Source organism: Lissotriton vulgaris, unplaced genomic scaffold (genome assembly GCF_964263255.1).
Source record: "Lissotriton vulgaris unplaced genomic scaffold, aLisVul1.2 SCAFFOLD_817, whole genome shotgun sequence".
In the NCBI taxonomy this organism is placed as follows: Eukaryota; Metazoa; Chordata; class Amphibia; order Caudata; family Salamandridae; genus Lissotriton; species Lissotriton vulgaris.
Window position 1 is genome coordinate 338,343 of NW_028255577.1, and position 15,180 is coordinate 353,522.

The 15,180-nt window shown below is 43.0% G+C and overlaps 1 protein-coding gene across 1 annotated transcript in view; it reads right to left on the reverse strand.

Moving 5' to 3' along the window:
• PALS1 (protein associated with LIN7 1, MAGUK p55 family member) overlaps positions 1-15,180 on the reverse strand; it is a 489,281-nt gene that overhangs the window by 199,918 nt on the left and 274,183 nt on the right. Inside the window, exon 6 of the mRNA XM_086951985.1 lies at positions 4,045-4,206. Within this exon, the coding sequence (XP_086808111.1) occupies positions 4,045-4,206 (162 nt within the window). The remainder of the gene's footprint in view (positions 1-4,044; positions 4,207-15,180) is intronic.

Below are 15,180 nucleotides of genomic sequence, written 5' to 3' on the forward strand. Positions count from 1 at the left end.
GAAAGTGCTCATGACCCACTGTGAACCACAGAAAGTGTCTGTGAGCTGGCAGAATGGGGATGTGGAAACAAGCGTCATACAAGTCAACGCTAGATTCCAGTCTCTCAGGTCCAGGGAAGACAACACTTGAGCTACTGTGAGCATGCTGAATTTCTCCTTATTCAAGAAGAGATAGAGGATAGGACAAAGCCCTCCTTCCTTTTTGGGCACCAGAAAATAGCTGGAGTAGCATTCCCGACCTTCTTCTGATGCAGGCATCCTCTCTATTGCTCCCTCAACAAAGAGAGACTGCACTTCCTGATGGAGCAAGAAAAGATGGTCCTCCGTCTGCAGGTCATAAGTGGGTGGGATGGTCTGAGGGTTTTTTTTACAAAAGGGGAGGGAATAGCCCCTTTTGACAATCTGTAGTACCCATCGTTCTGATGTGACAGACTGCCAGTGGGGGAGGTGATAGCATATCCTGACTCCCACTGAGTTCCCATGATGGTCTGATGGTGGACTAAAGAGGCTTGGCGGCAGCAACTGTTGTGGGGGTCGGTGGACTGACCCAACGGCTGGCCACCTGTCCCACGTGGGTGCTGGGACCCGTGCCCTCTGCCACAAAAAGGCACCAAAGCCTGTTGCTCGTGGTGGCTGGGAGGGTATGGGCACGGCGACACCTTCCATAGCCACAAAAAAGAAGGAAGGGGGATGAGTGGCCATAGACATACCCCAAGGACCTGGCTCCAGCTCTGCTGTCCTTTAAGCGCACGAGAAATGAATCCACCTGGTCTTCAAATAGGTGAGAGCTAACAAAGGGCATGTCCATGAGGGAAACCTGGACATCCCCAGAAAAATCATATGCCCTCAGCCAGGTGTGGCGCCACAAGGCCACCAACTATGAAATTGCTCTGCCTAGCGAGTTGGTTGTGCCAAGTACACATCGAATGGAGAACTTTGCTGCATCTCTCCCGTCAGCAACTGCCTGAGAGAGCATGGTCCGACCTCACCCGGGACCACAGGAAGCACTTGCACAATGAATCCCAAAGACTATGGGAATAACTGCTCAGTAAGCATGCAGTGTTCACCAACAGCGGTGCCAGGCTGGTGGAAGAGAACATGTTATTACAGAAGGTGTCCAGCCTCTTGGATTCCCAATCAGGTGGAGTGGAAGGGAACGCCCTAAGGTGAATGCGGGATGAGGAGGGTTGGAACACCAAGCTCTCAAGGGTGCTGTGCTGGTTAAGGTAACTGGGATCCCCAGGAGTGGAGTGATGGCGGCAGATAATTACCCTATCCTTAGGAGCCCCTGAGCTGAACTTGGACAGGCCCCAAGTAGATCATCTGTATGGGTGTCATTAAATGGGAGTAAAGGTTCTGAGGGGGAAACTCTTGGCTGAAGCACCTCCGTCAAAACATTAGTTTTGACTGCCACCCAGGGCAGGTTAAGGTCGAGGACCTCAACAGTCTTGCGCACCACCATAGCAAAAGAGGCTCCCTCCTCCAAAGCCTCAATCGGGGGGAGGGGAAACCAGGCCAGTGTCATGTGAGAGTTCTAATCCACTTGTCTCACCCAGTTCCTCATACCAATTGTCCTACTCAACTGGCTCTTCTCCGTAAGAGTCCCTCACCAGGCCTATCCAGTAAATAAGTCTGTGGCTCTGCATGCGGGGAGGGAATGTCCTCGATCTGTGCGGGGCGAGGAGTCGGACGACATCTATCCGGCTCAGTGTTGGAGTTGAGTATGACTATTGGGATTGCGCCAGGGACGTTGACACTGGAGTAGGTTCCAAGCAAGGTCTCAGTCTTGCCGGGGGCTTCACTCCAGATCCACTGAAGGAGCCTTGGGGCCAGAAAGGCGATGAGGGCGAACCCGCCGCCATGGTCCTAGATGGGGCCCTTCCTGCACCTGTGGGGCCCTAAGCCCCGTCAGAGGGCCGGGCCACCTAAGAATGAGGTGCATGGTCTTATAAAACTCCTTTAACTGGGTGTGGGGTGCTTCGAGAAAATCAGGGAAGCGTGGAGTGGACTCGGGTTCAGGCGCCGTCAACTCGCTGGCTTGGAGTGCTAACGCTCCCTCATCTCATCGGATGACTTCAACAGATGCAGGAAAGTCGATGAGAGCCTGAATTTCTTCAACCTTTTATGGTTGTGGGACTTTCCCGAAGACTAATTGTGATGTTGAATGTCATGAAGGTCTCTGCTGAAAGTCCTTCACACGCGAATGGGACCAAGTGTTGTGGAGTCGACTGACTATGGGCGGAAATTAGCTTGAGGTTATGCTAACTAGGTGCCTTCTGGTGTATGTTGCGGCAGTTTTCCCACGTCTCTGAGACGTGTCCTGGCTCAAGGCACCACAAACACACCAAGTGGGAGTCTGTCATCGACACTGGAGTAAGACAGGTGCCACATGGTTCTGAAACCAGACGGTTTCTTGGGTGACAACCTCACGTCAGGAGATGAAATCTCAAAAAAGTTGACAAAAGATTGAAACAATCCAGTCTAAAAGTGTCTGTGAGGTAGCTCAATCCGGATCAGCCGCATCTGGTGCAAAAAGGAAAGAACAGATGTCAGCACGATGAGGTTGCACCTATTTAGGTACCACACACCTCACTTCCGTAGTGGACGAGGAAACAACTACCGGCGCTCAGGGGTACAGCTCGAAAACCTTCCAGATCCAGTCTGATGCCTGGAGATAGTCAAAGGTAAGGAATCTGCGACTAGAAGTCTATCAGATTGCCCTCTTCTGGACCTTTAGGGCTGGTCAAGGACATTCCACTATCGTCTGGAAATATACTATCTTACATTCCTGTTGGCAAATTGATGGGTTGCAATACACAGGACATTGCTCTTATATTCAAAGAATGGTTAAAAGACTTAACATACTGTAATGAGCAACTGGATGCCCACTGGGAACTGATGTCAGTCCAATCCATCCCCAAGGTGGATCAATAAAATAGCCAGGCCTGCTCGAAGCGGTCGTTATACTGCAATGAACATAATATATGTGATAATTTGTATTCATAATATTGATTTTGAGGTGAATGTGCCGCACACTGGAAACTGTTGGCTGCGTGTGGCTGTTAGTTTATGTATCTATTACGTTAGCATTCTTCATCCTCCCATATATTTCCTGTGACTCTCTATATGGGAATTGAGGGTGCAGGGTCTTCCTCAGTTAATCTTCAATAAAAAAAAAATGCCATGCCTGACTCCATACCAGCTGAGTAACCACTCCCCTTACCCCAGCCAGTGATCAACTCATGCAGACATCCTACCCATAAGAGCCTTTTGCATCCAGGGTCATGTACTCCCGCTAATGAGAGCTAATCCTTAGGCAATAATCCTTAGGCAATAGGAAATTAATGATATGATCCAGAATGAAAGACGTAACAGAAGCTTGTCTAACATAAACTTTTATTAACAGGGATGTAGAATAAAATCTCATACTAGATATTAAAATAAGAGTTGACACCACGGGGCTCAAACAAGCTTTGCCAAATACCAATAGGTCTGATTTTGGCCGCTAGCCTTTTGGTTTTGCTGATGTTTGCTTTGTCATGTCTTCTACAAAACTTTATTTTTGTAGGTTCCTGTAAATATTTCTAAAAAAACACATGGACATAAAGCAAAACTATTTTATTGGTCTCAAAAAGCACAGTCATAGTAGTTTATAGCACTGAAGGAACTACTGTGTGCAGTGGTGCTCAAGGAGAAAGAGCAGAATGCAGTCACTCTCAGGGAAGGTAGGCAGTGGCTGTAATGTGCCGACCTACTGTCACAAAGCTGTGTACCATAGCGGCTGGAGTAAGTATGTGGATGAGAAAGACAAACCAATGGATGAAGCAGGCTGGCTAAACGCCCCTATATGTAAGTGTATTTAATAAATGAATTCATAACATCAAAAGGTCTTGGTTAACACCAGACCTAAACATGCAAAAGCAACATCTTGTACCCATTAAGATCTATAACAGTCTCAATTTGGAAAATATGCAATTTATTTCTCTAAAAAACATCTCTCATTGTAAATCTCAGACTAAAACTGCACAAACTTAATTTGCTTACCAGTAAGTCGAAAACATCATTCACATCCTTTCCTCGGATTTCAGTGCCATTAATCTCAAGAACTTCATCCCCTTCATGGAGTAATCCACTTTTCTCTGCTGCCCCTCCTTTCACTATGCGACTGATAATCACAGAGTCCAGCTCATTTCGCACTGTGGCTCCCTAAGCAAATGCAATAAATTATAGGATGTAATTGTTGTATAGGACTAGGTTCACATATAAAACACTAATTAATACATACAATGAAATACATTTGATTTGCATGTTAACAGTGTGTACATAAACCAGCTTAAAAGCATACCAGTTGTACGGGATATAGTAAGCAGTTTCTCCATATGATCATGAAATCAGCACACAGGAATTGAACCTAGTCTCTCAAGTGAGATCTTACTATTTAAAGAATTGGTATTTCACTCGTTCTGTTTCTATATATGTTTGACGACTGTCTTTAGAATGCACTTCCTTTAATTAGAACACTAGCACTATTCTAAAGAGTCAAATAGGTATTTTTGGTCTTTTCTTTTATGGTATTCCCCCACATTTGGTTTTTCATCATACCTGAACAATCACTATTAAAAGGATACCTTGGTTGATATAAGAGAGAGAGAAAATAGAGAGAGAAAAGAGAGAAAAGAGAGAGAAAGAGAGAGAGAAAGAGAGAGAGAGAAAAGTGAGAGAGAAAAGAGAAGGAGAGAAAAGAGAGAGAGAAAAGTGAGAGAGAAAAGAGAAGGAGAGAAAAGAGAAAGAGAGAAAAGAGAAAGAGAAAGAGAGAGATAGAGAGATAGAGTATATAGAGTATATATATATATTTTTTTTTTTCAAGGTTTTATTTAGCGCAAACAAGATCCTTACAGACATCAGAGCGCTTTACATAGAATGAGAAGACAAGAACAATGTAATATAGGGGAAAGAGAAACAGTTAAATAGTATATACATAGTTTAGGTTCAAGTGAGTTTAGCCAGGAGGATCGATTTGACTTCCTTTTTTAAGGATGCAGTGGATGAGATAAGTCTTATTTCTGGAGGGAGGGTATTCCAAATCCTGGGGGCCATCCCTGGGAAGGATCGTTTGTAAGTTTTTGTCTTGTGGATTTTTTGTGGTTACAGGAGGAGAGTTTGTGCGCTTCTTGTTGTTTTTGAGCCTCCTGAGATTGTCAATTTCTGTGCAATGTAGCTAGGCGAATTGTGGTGTAAGGCCTTATGAGTCATGCACGCAATTTTCAGGTGTATTCTGGCTTCATAGGGTAACCAGTTCAGAGATTTTAAGTCAGGGGAGATGTGTGAGCGTCTTTTTGATCCAGTGATGAGTCTTGCAGCAGCATTGATAGAGGCTCTTAGTGGTGCGGTTGTAGATAGGGGGAGGCCGCAGAGTGTGATGCTTCCATAATTGATCCGAGGTATAATTAGCGCTTGGACCGCAGTTCGGAAGTCGTTGGCTGGGAGGAAGGGTTTCAGCTTCCTCAAGGTATTGATTTGGAAATTGGCTACCCTTCGTTGCATTGCTGATATGTTGTTGCATATTGAGATTGGAGTCCAGGGTTATACCTAAAGATTTTGCTGAGTCTACAATGATGGGTTGGACGTTGAATGCATTGAGATGTTTAAGGCAGTCCTGAGCGATGTGAATTTTGGTAGGGGGAGCTATTAGTAAGAACTCAGTTTTTAGAGCATTAAGTTTGAGATGATTCTCTGCCAACCAAGTCTGTGTTTCCTTAAGAGTTGAGTTGAGAAGTTTGATGTCATCCGGGGATTGTAGTTTGAGGTAGAGTTGGGTGTCGTCAGCGTACATGTGGAATTGCACACTAGAGGCATGAAGCAGTGCGGTGAGTGGCTCCATGATTAGATTGAAAAGTGTAGGGGATAAGGCTGATCCTTGCGGGAAACCTAGAGTTACTGGGGCAGAGCTGGAAAAAGTGTTGTTGATTTTGAATTTCTGAGTCCGATTGTGAAGGAAGGAGGTGAACCATTTGAGTACTGTTCCTGAAAGCTGAAGACAGGTCGAGAAGGATGAGGAGGCAGGTACCATTTTGGTCAAGAATTTGGAGAGCATCATCAATAATGTGAGTCATGGCTGATTCTGTGCTGTGGCCTGCGCGGAAGCCGGATTGGTGTCGGTTGAGGAGGTCAAAGTGATCGATGTGTTTTGTCAGTTGGAGGTGAACACATTTTTCTCACAGTTTGGCTAAGGTAGGGATGTTGGAGATAGGGCGATAATTATTAAGGTCAGTAGGGTCAGCTGTGGGTTTCTTGAGTATGGGCAATACTTGTCCCACTTTGAGGGAGTCTGGGATGCATCCTTGTTGGAGAGGGCTGTTAATGATTTTGGTCCAGAGCGGTAGAAGCCATTGGATGAAATCCTTTACAGCATTAGCAGGTAGAGGGTCCAAAAGGTGATTGGAGGGCTTCAGGGCTTCAGGGTGCCCAGGATCTTGCCTATGGAATCTTCTGTGAAAGTGTCAAAGGATGACCAGGACGCATTGTTTTTTAGTTTGATGGGGGTTATGCTGAGGGGGCTAGAGTATAGGTTTAGATCAATGAGGAGGTCATTCTTGATGTTGGTTGTTTTTAGATTGAAGAAGGTAGAGAAATCTTCACAGGAAAGTAGGGAGTTGGCTGTGTTCAGTAATCGTTGTGGTTCGTCCTTGGATTGCGATTTGATTAGTTCAAAGAGTTTTTTTGGTCGGTTTTTTGCTTGGTCAAGTTGAAGGCTAAAGAAGTCGGCCTTTGATCGTTTGTTTTTCCTGAAGTAAGCGTTTCTCTTTTTCTTTAGTGCATTGAGGTGTAAAACTGAGGGGGTAGATCTCCAATTACGTTCAGCTAATCTCATAGCTCGTCTGTCTCGTTGAGCAGATCGTCGTACCAAGGTTAAGAGATTTTGGAGGAGACTCTTTTTAACTGAAGGGGTGCAACTTCATTGACTATTGTGGTCATTGATTTGAGGTAATGATCGGTGAGCGCCTGAACATCAATGTTTCTGGTGGGGGGAAGGAGAAGGTTGTAGCTGGGTGATGGTAGGGAGTTGGGATGGAGTTTCTTCAGGTCTCTTTTCCAGGTCTTGGGTTTGGTGGATTGGGCTGGGCAAAGTTTCACATATTCATTGATGAAGAATGTGATAATGTGGTGGTCAGACCAGTCACAGGGTTGGATTGAGTCTAGTTGGGTGGCATCACCTTTGGAGATGATGAGGTCCAGGATAGAGCCTTTGTCGTGAGTGGGGCTGTTGCAGATTTGGGTGAGGTCTAGGGTGTTGAGGAAGTTTTTGAGACTGTTGACCACCGAGCCATTGTGATCATTCCAGTGAAGATTGAAATCACCAAGGAATATTTGTGTAATTTGTCGCCCCGAGTTTGTTGTGATCAAGTCCATGAGGTGTTCAGTGAAGGTGAGGTTGTCTCCTGGTGGGTGGTAAATGATATGTAGAGAGCACACTGAATTGCCCTCACTGTTGACGTCGAGGCATATGTGTTCACAAGAGGAAAAAGTAGGGGAGATGGCTCTGGTTACTGAGAGGTTACTCCTGTGAATACATGCTATACCACCTCCTGTCCGGCAGGCCCGGTCTAATCTGATGATGTGATAGTTAGAGGGAACTAAAATGTTAATGAGGGGGGAGGAGGATTCTGTTAACCAGGTTTCGGTGAGTATGATAAGGTCTAGATCACGTTCGATTATGAGGTTGGCTATGTCCGATGCATGTCTGGGGGCAGATCTACAGTTAAGAAGTGTGCATTTGAGCCGTGGGGTGCTGATGGAGGCGGAGGGGTCCAGAGTGAGGGTGACGTTTGTGAGATTATTAGAGATGGTGCCTCTATTATTTTGAGTAGGGGGCCTGTGAGGGTTGGAATGAATAGTAAGGATGGGGAGGTGTGTGGTGGTGTTGTATTTCTATCTAGGACCCTAATTCGATATTCCCGATTCATGCCCTTGTGCGGTTATAAACCCGGCACCTTTCAGGTATAAAATACCAACAGTTGCCTTAAGCAAACACACAGTGGTTTGGAGCAGAGCGGCTATCTACTTGCCTGAGAGCCCAGCTGATGCGAGAGCCCACGGAAGCCGCCCTTCCCCTTTGACGCGCTGGAGAAGCTACTTTTTCTCACGCCGAGAAAATCCAGCTCCAGTGTTCCCGAGTTACCCTTGCGGGTTGCTGGGAGATCGAGTCCTGAAGAAAGAGATACCAGACCTCCCACATTCTATTACTAAGGTACGGAGCTGACTAAACCCTTAAAAGGAATTCTTGATTCAGATCCTTGGCAAAAACAATCTTAACCAACTTAACTTAAACTGCTACTTACTTACTCCTTCCCAGGTATTAGGCTTAGGTCAGGTACATCAGGGTAGGCGTAGTTAGAAGCACCAGTTGAGTAAATTAGTCAATGGTTTTATGTATGTATATATATTTTATCTATTTTAAGTATCATATGACTAAGAAAGCATATCTATGCTTTTACTGTATTATTTCGTAATACTACTTTTACTGTACGCACTTTACTTCATAATAAGTATTGCAATTGTGGCAATTCATTTCTCTTGCATGAGAAAGAAGACTGCTCAATAAAATAACAACTTTTTATTGAAAAACGCCCGTCTATCTATTTCTCTGCACTCTGGTGAAACTAAGTGTGCACGGTTGACTGAGTGAAATAGCTGCCTATTGTTTTCACACGACTCTAGAGATCCACTCTTTATTGTGAGGGAGCAAAGTTGTCATGTTTATGCGGTTGTCAGAAGCTGATCCCTTCTTGTCTAAATCAGGGAAGTTAACCCCTCCCTATTCATTCGAGAAAGTTTCTAGTGACCTCTGAGCTAGCTGGCAAACCTGTATTAAGTCTAACATAGTCAGTAGAGTCCTAGATGACCTCAGTCCTAAGTCTACACTGCTGTTTATGTTATTCCAATGCGCAGAGCCTATTGGGAAAATAGGAACTACACTACATGGCGCCCAACGTTTGGTAAGGCGTTAATCTAACGCAAGACACTAGAGTAACTCAGTCGTGCTTTTTCACACAGAGCCCTTTCTCCGTAAAAACTCCAAAAGACGTCTGGAGTGGGTGAAAGGTTAATATCCGCCAGAACTTAGTAGGAAGAGATTCCTATGTATTAGTTTTTGGTTTAGTCAACGTTGAAGGATACAGTGTTCCAAAAATATTGTGCACCTAATCTTTGTTTCCTTGAAACTTGATCTGAAACAAAGAGCTTTCTGTCAGTAAAATGGCGGAAAGTGATGATGAAGCTGAGAGGGCTAGAATAGTGGCTCAACTAATAGAAGATGACACAGCCATCCAAGAAAGTGACCCGAGTGTTATACTCATGCCGGTAAACATAAGAAGAGCTATAATTCTTAAACTTATAAAAAATGGACTGACATCACATGGTGGTACAGTCATATTCGTGGTAGAGGCCCATGAATATTGGCAGACAGAGGTATTCTATTCATGGATACACTTTCCAGCAGCAAACCCTATAACAAAAGAATTCCACTATTACAAAATAGAGGAACCTCCGGATATATATACTCCTTTCGAGGACGTTGAAATCCCACTAAATTACCAAGAGCACCTGCTCTGGTTTAATGGTGCCCTAAAACATAATAATCGCATCACCAGGCACGGTCCACTAGGTAGACCGGGAGCAACGGGGCCGGTTCTAGGCAGTTACGCAACACACCCAGACATCGAAACAATGTCAAGCGAAGAACTCCTAGTTAAACTGAAAGAATTAACGAAGGCATACAGAGAATTAGTTCAACTAGCAGTATCTGTGGCGATCCGCCAGAAATTGAAGGAGACAGATATATAGCAAAACAGCCATTTGAACTTGCCAGAATCATAGAAAAATCCTATGAAGAACTAGGGCGGGATAGTTTGGGTGGGAAACCGGTAAAACCCCAACTAACTGAAAATCCTGAAAAAACCTTTATTAAAAATAATCCGAATACTCCAAAAAGGAGCTGGGAGGGTAATAAACAGTCCCCTCCCAGGGAAAAACGATTCCAGTCCAGAGGAGGTCTCCTCAACGGAGAGAAAAATCTCCAGACTGAGGAAACAAGTCTCCCCAAAGGGAGCCCTCTGAAAAAAGATACAACCTTAGAGATAGGGATAAATTGAGAAAACCTGATAGACATCAAGATATTGACACACGTCCCTCTCGATCCCTCTCACTCAATCTTTCTCGATCTTCCTCACAGAAATCGGAAAGGAGAGGACGATCAGAACACAGAGAAGAGCACGTCAAGTCCAAAGATAAGGAACCTGCTCATCAAAGTAATACATCACAATATCCCAGAAAGAAGGTAGCAAGTATTAAGATTAAACATGCCGAGGATTCTGAGGACACAGCTGAAAAACGGAGAGTGGGCCCAGACAATGCTAGACAGTGCAGCAGAAGTGACCATAGCTCGCAAGATCCTGATGAATCATCTGGAGACAGTGGACACAAATGAATACATTCAGGTGGAAACTGCAGATACCAGGGTTAGCAAACCCCATAAAATATACAAAATAACATTACGTATAGAGGGGGACAAGACGAGGAAAGTAAAAGGTCTCTTTTGGGATAATCTTTCAAAAGGCTATGACATCCTGTTAGCTGAAAAAGACTGGCCACCGGAGTTTGTCAGGGAGTGCCCTCATGGCGAAGAAATAATTATGCCTGCCTTCTCTAATCATATACCAATTCATAAAAAATATACACTTGCAAGAAAATGGGTAGTGCCCAAGCTCCAGCTTTATATAAAAACCATGTAGGATGGGATGAAGACTCACCTCACCACAAAATCCAGTTAAAAAAATCAACCCACTGCACAAAGGCAGTACCCAGTTAAACAAGAAGCTAAAAAGCAGGTCAAGGAGATTTTAGATCAACTTGAATATCAAGGGGTGATTGAAACATGCACCTCACAAATGAACAATCCTTTGTTTCCTGTCTCCAAACCAGACGATTCATATTGTCTAGTTTTGGACTAAAGAAATCTCAACTCTTGTTGTAAAACATTTGCAGTACAAAACTCACACAGTGCAGCACTTATGAATAACATTGTGTGCAGAAAATATAAAACGACATTAGATATCTTTAATGGATTCTTCTGTCAAAACATTGCACCTGAAAGAAGGTATTTGACCGCTTTCTCAATAATGGGTTCACAAAAACACTTCTGTCGACTCCCACAGAGATTCAAGAATAGCCCAGGATTATTCTCAGCAAGGGTAACAAAGTTACTACAAATATACAACGAGGTATTATCATATGTCAATGACATCTATCTGACAGATGATGACCTGGAGACTCACTTAAAAAGAGTGAACACCATAATACTTGGGTTAGCTTCAGAGGGTTAAAAATTTAACTTTAAAAAGTCACGAATTGACCATCTAACAGACCTATTTTTAGGACATGAATTATCAAGTGAAGGCAAGAGCCTGGCAGACAATTTCTTATAGAAATGTGCTGTACTCCAAGCACCAAAAACGCTGAAGAATTTACAATCAATACTAGGTTTCCTGAATTTCGGAAGAAAAAACATACTAAATTATGCAGAGAGAGTTAAACCTCTCTATGAATTAATAGGACCGGATTTCAAACCAATAAGTTGGACTCAAACACACAGAAATTTTAAGATCACTACAAACAGACATGTTAACTAAAACAAAATTGCAAACACGTGAAAACACATGCAAACTTGTTATCCGAGTCATCCAAGGAAGATGCGGATTCACATACCTGACCTCTAATGAGGGAAAAATAGTACCTATAGCTTACAAATCATATTTGTACACTAAAGCTGAAATGAAATCCAGTTCTACAGAAAAAATTCTGTTAGCGGTTCAAACTGCTGTTGCAAAAGAAAGAGCCCAAGCCCAAGGCAGAAGGATAACTGTTTTTACAGCAGAATCAGCCCTTGAGGCCTTAACATGCACATGCAATTTAAATGCTGTGGCATTAGATCCAGAATGGATACAATGGGAAAATTCTCTTGCTGCAGAAGACGTGAAATACTATTTTGACGCGAAACTGAAGAAACTAGATGATCTATAGTACGAACAAGAATATCCTCTGCCAATCGAAATTCTGCCTCTAGAAAAGTACACTTGTGTAATCTACATGGACAGATTTGCACAACACTACAATGTAGTGGAAAAATCGTACAAAGCAGCGTGCGCGATTGTTAAAGGTTGCTGGCGCTCTGGTAAATTCAGACCGATTATTACCAAAACTGAATCAATCAGAAACTGTTCAGCTGAACGAGTTGAAATAAGATCTTTAAAGATGGCGCTTGAAAATGCCGATCGTGAATTCCCCACACTAATAGTGTGCGATTCGCATTTCTGCGTTAAGACTTACAACAGTGACATGTAGACATGGAGTAAAAACGGTTACAAAGATGACACAGGTGCCACAAAAAAGAATAAATAGCTTTGGGAACAAGCAGTTCTTTTAAAGAAAGAACTACAGAGGACTCACGTGATACACGCACTGAGTCATCAACGTGATGGCGTTCACGTTGCAGGGAATTCATTGGCTAACACAGCCACAGCGGAAGCGGTTCAACCAGTTTCCGTAGCCACTGAAAAGCGTTCAGAAAAACATAGATGGAGAAACCATGCTGGCAGTAAAAGCCTCATTAAAAGGAAATTATGCAGCATTACCTCTCAACTATCCACTCAGTAATACATACATAATTGATGCAAACTCCGTTCCGTTTGCTCAAATCCCTGGAGTGGGGGATAGAGTAATTTCAAACACGAACCGGAGAGTTTTCTTGATTCAAAGCGCACACATGGGACTGGGTCCGAGGCACCAACAGATCTTGAAATCCTTAATAGAATTACAATCCGAGTACTGGTGGCCGGGAATGAGCGTGCAAATTTACAAATTTGCAATGGATTGTCCAGACTACAACACAGATCGCAGCTGTGAACCGGACCAGGATACTGCCCGGACATCTTTGTTAGAAAGCTTCAGGCATTCTATGATACAGAAATCCAACCAGAGAAATGCGTCCCAATAATTATTAAGAGAAATTAACTTGATTATGTAGACCAGCAGCATTCGGCTGACGCCAGAACTGTTCTAAAAAGATTTGCGAGTCTTTATCGGCATATACGCAATTGGCATGCTACATTCTGATCAGGGTCCTGTGTTTAGCTCTCGAGCTTACAAAGAGGCCATGAACAGCATGGGCATCGCATTGCGGTACTCTTCTCCCTTCCATACTGAGGGAAATGCGGTAGTGGAAAGAAAAAACGAGACATAAATCAATCTATAACGGCGAGGGTATTAGGTTCGGGTGATGGGTGGGTCAAACATTTAACAAGTGTCCAACGTAGTCTTAATAATCTGCCAAGAAATTCTCTAAAAGGTCTCACTCCATACGAACTATTGTTCGGTACTAGAATGCTAATTCAGGATCTTGACTGTCACACTTCAGTGGTAGAAGAAAAATGCTTTGATATCAAAGACCGTTTGGCTGTTTTACAGGCTCTACATGAAATAAGAAAAAGCCTGAGTAACATAAAATTGAAACAACAGCCGACAACCACTGAAGAAAAACCACCTGTCCCGGCAAGACCTGTCTGGATTCCAAAGATTGGGGATCTGGTCAGAGAGAAGATTGTGGTGAAGAAGGAATTTGGTCCTTCTTACAGAAAAGCTGTACCTGTCTTAGCCATCAGCGAAACAAGATCAGTTGTACTACCGCCCCTTGCTGGTAAAAAGGAGAACCGAGTTGTATCCATCGACCTGGTAAAACCACAATCATGTGGCCAATAATAAGTAGTAGGCCCAGTGGACTCCCAAGAAATAGCAGAATACCAAAGTTTGCTACAATCCAAGAGGCTCATGCTGAGAGACTAATCAAATTTGATAAATCTGCTGTGAATAAAAAAAGGACTATGCAATAATGCCTTGGAACTTGTGCCTCTTGAAACCCAAATAGTAACAGTTCGTCAAGAAACACCAATCTACAATGATGTATCCTCTGACTATTCTAATGAAACAAAGAAAAATGCAAAAGCAAATGAAAATCCGGAAAAAATCCCAATAATTGACAGAACTGCATCTGGCTACTTCATCAACTTCGACGGCTTCTCGGAAGATCCAAGTGAGCATGAAGAAACGCCTGAAACAAAAACTTTCAAAGACAAAATTAACTTTCTCTCCAACTAAAAGAAACATATCTGATTTCACCATGGATTGAATTATGGATTGTGTTAGGTGTACTTACTCTCCTGCTTTGGCTCATCATGGTTCTATGTTTGGGAAAATTCATTGATTGGAAATATAGTACAATGGACACAGCAAGTCAGAACATCAACTTGGTCTTAAAGCCTCACACATCCTCCCACATCGAGAAAAGAGAATTATCATCAGTAAACATCTCAGCCAAACTAATACCCGGTGGGGTAGCATGGGACAGAACTGAATATGACATTTTTGGCCCGGTTGAGCTCTTGAAGTATCCACACCAGTTCAAGGTTTCATTAAGTGACTTTGTGACACCAAGTACTTTCTCTGATGATTGGGACTTTGAAAACATTAATAATATGATGTCAGATTTAGTAATGTCAGCCAAATTTACTGAACAGGATTACTTACAGGGTTCATCGAATTATGAAGAGTTATACTGTTATAACCACTTTGGTGATCACTATTTGCATAAAACCGCACAGCCTAGAAATGTTTTATCTTATAACCAATGGGAACACTGTCCAACACCGCCAAAAGGCAGCTCGAAAACATTTTATGAGAAATTCAAGTACTTCTCAGGGTTTAACAACAGTGATCCGAAAACGTTTTATTTTAAAATGTTAAATAGGACAGGAATGAAAACAATGTTGACAAATACTAAATTGATTTATTCTGAAAAATGTTATGACAAAATGTCTACATTTGGTTTCGAATTTTGGAATAACAACATTGAAACTAAAACGATCTGGGGTACAAAAGATTGGTAAGTACAAGGCTTAGAAGCATTAGTTAGGGCCTGCATGATCCCAGAACAAATGATATTTTTGAATGACACAATTCAACACACTACTTGTCTTGGCTTAGCTAAGATAAAAGATTTAAATACACAGTCTATTCCGAAACCCATAACTGATAGTGATAGCACTACAGATTTGGAGATAGACATAACCC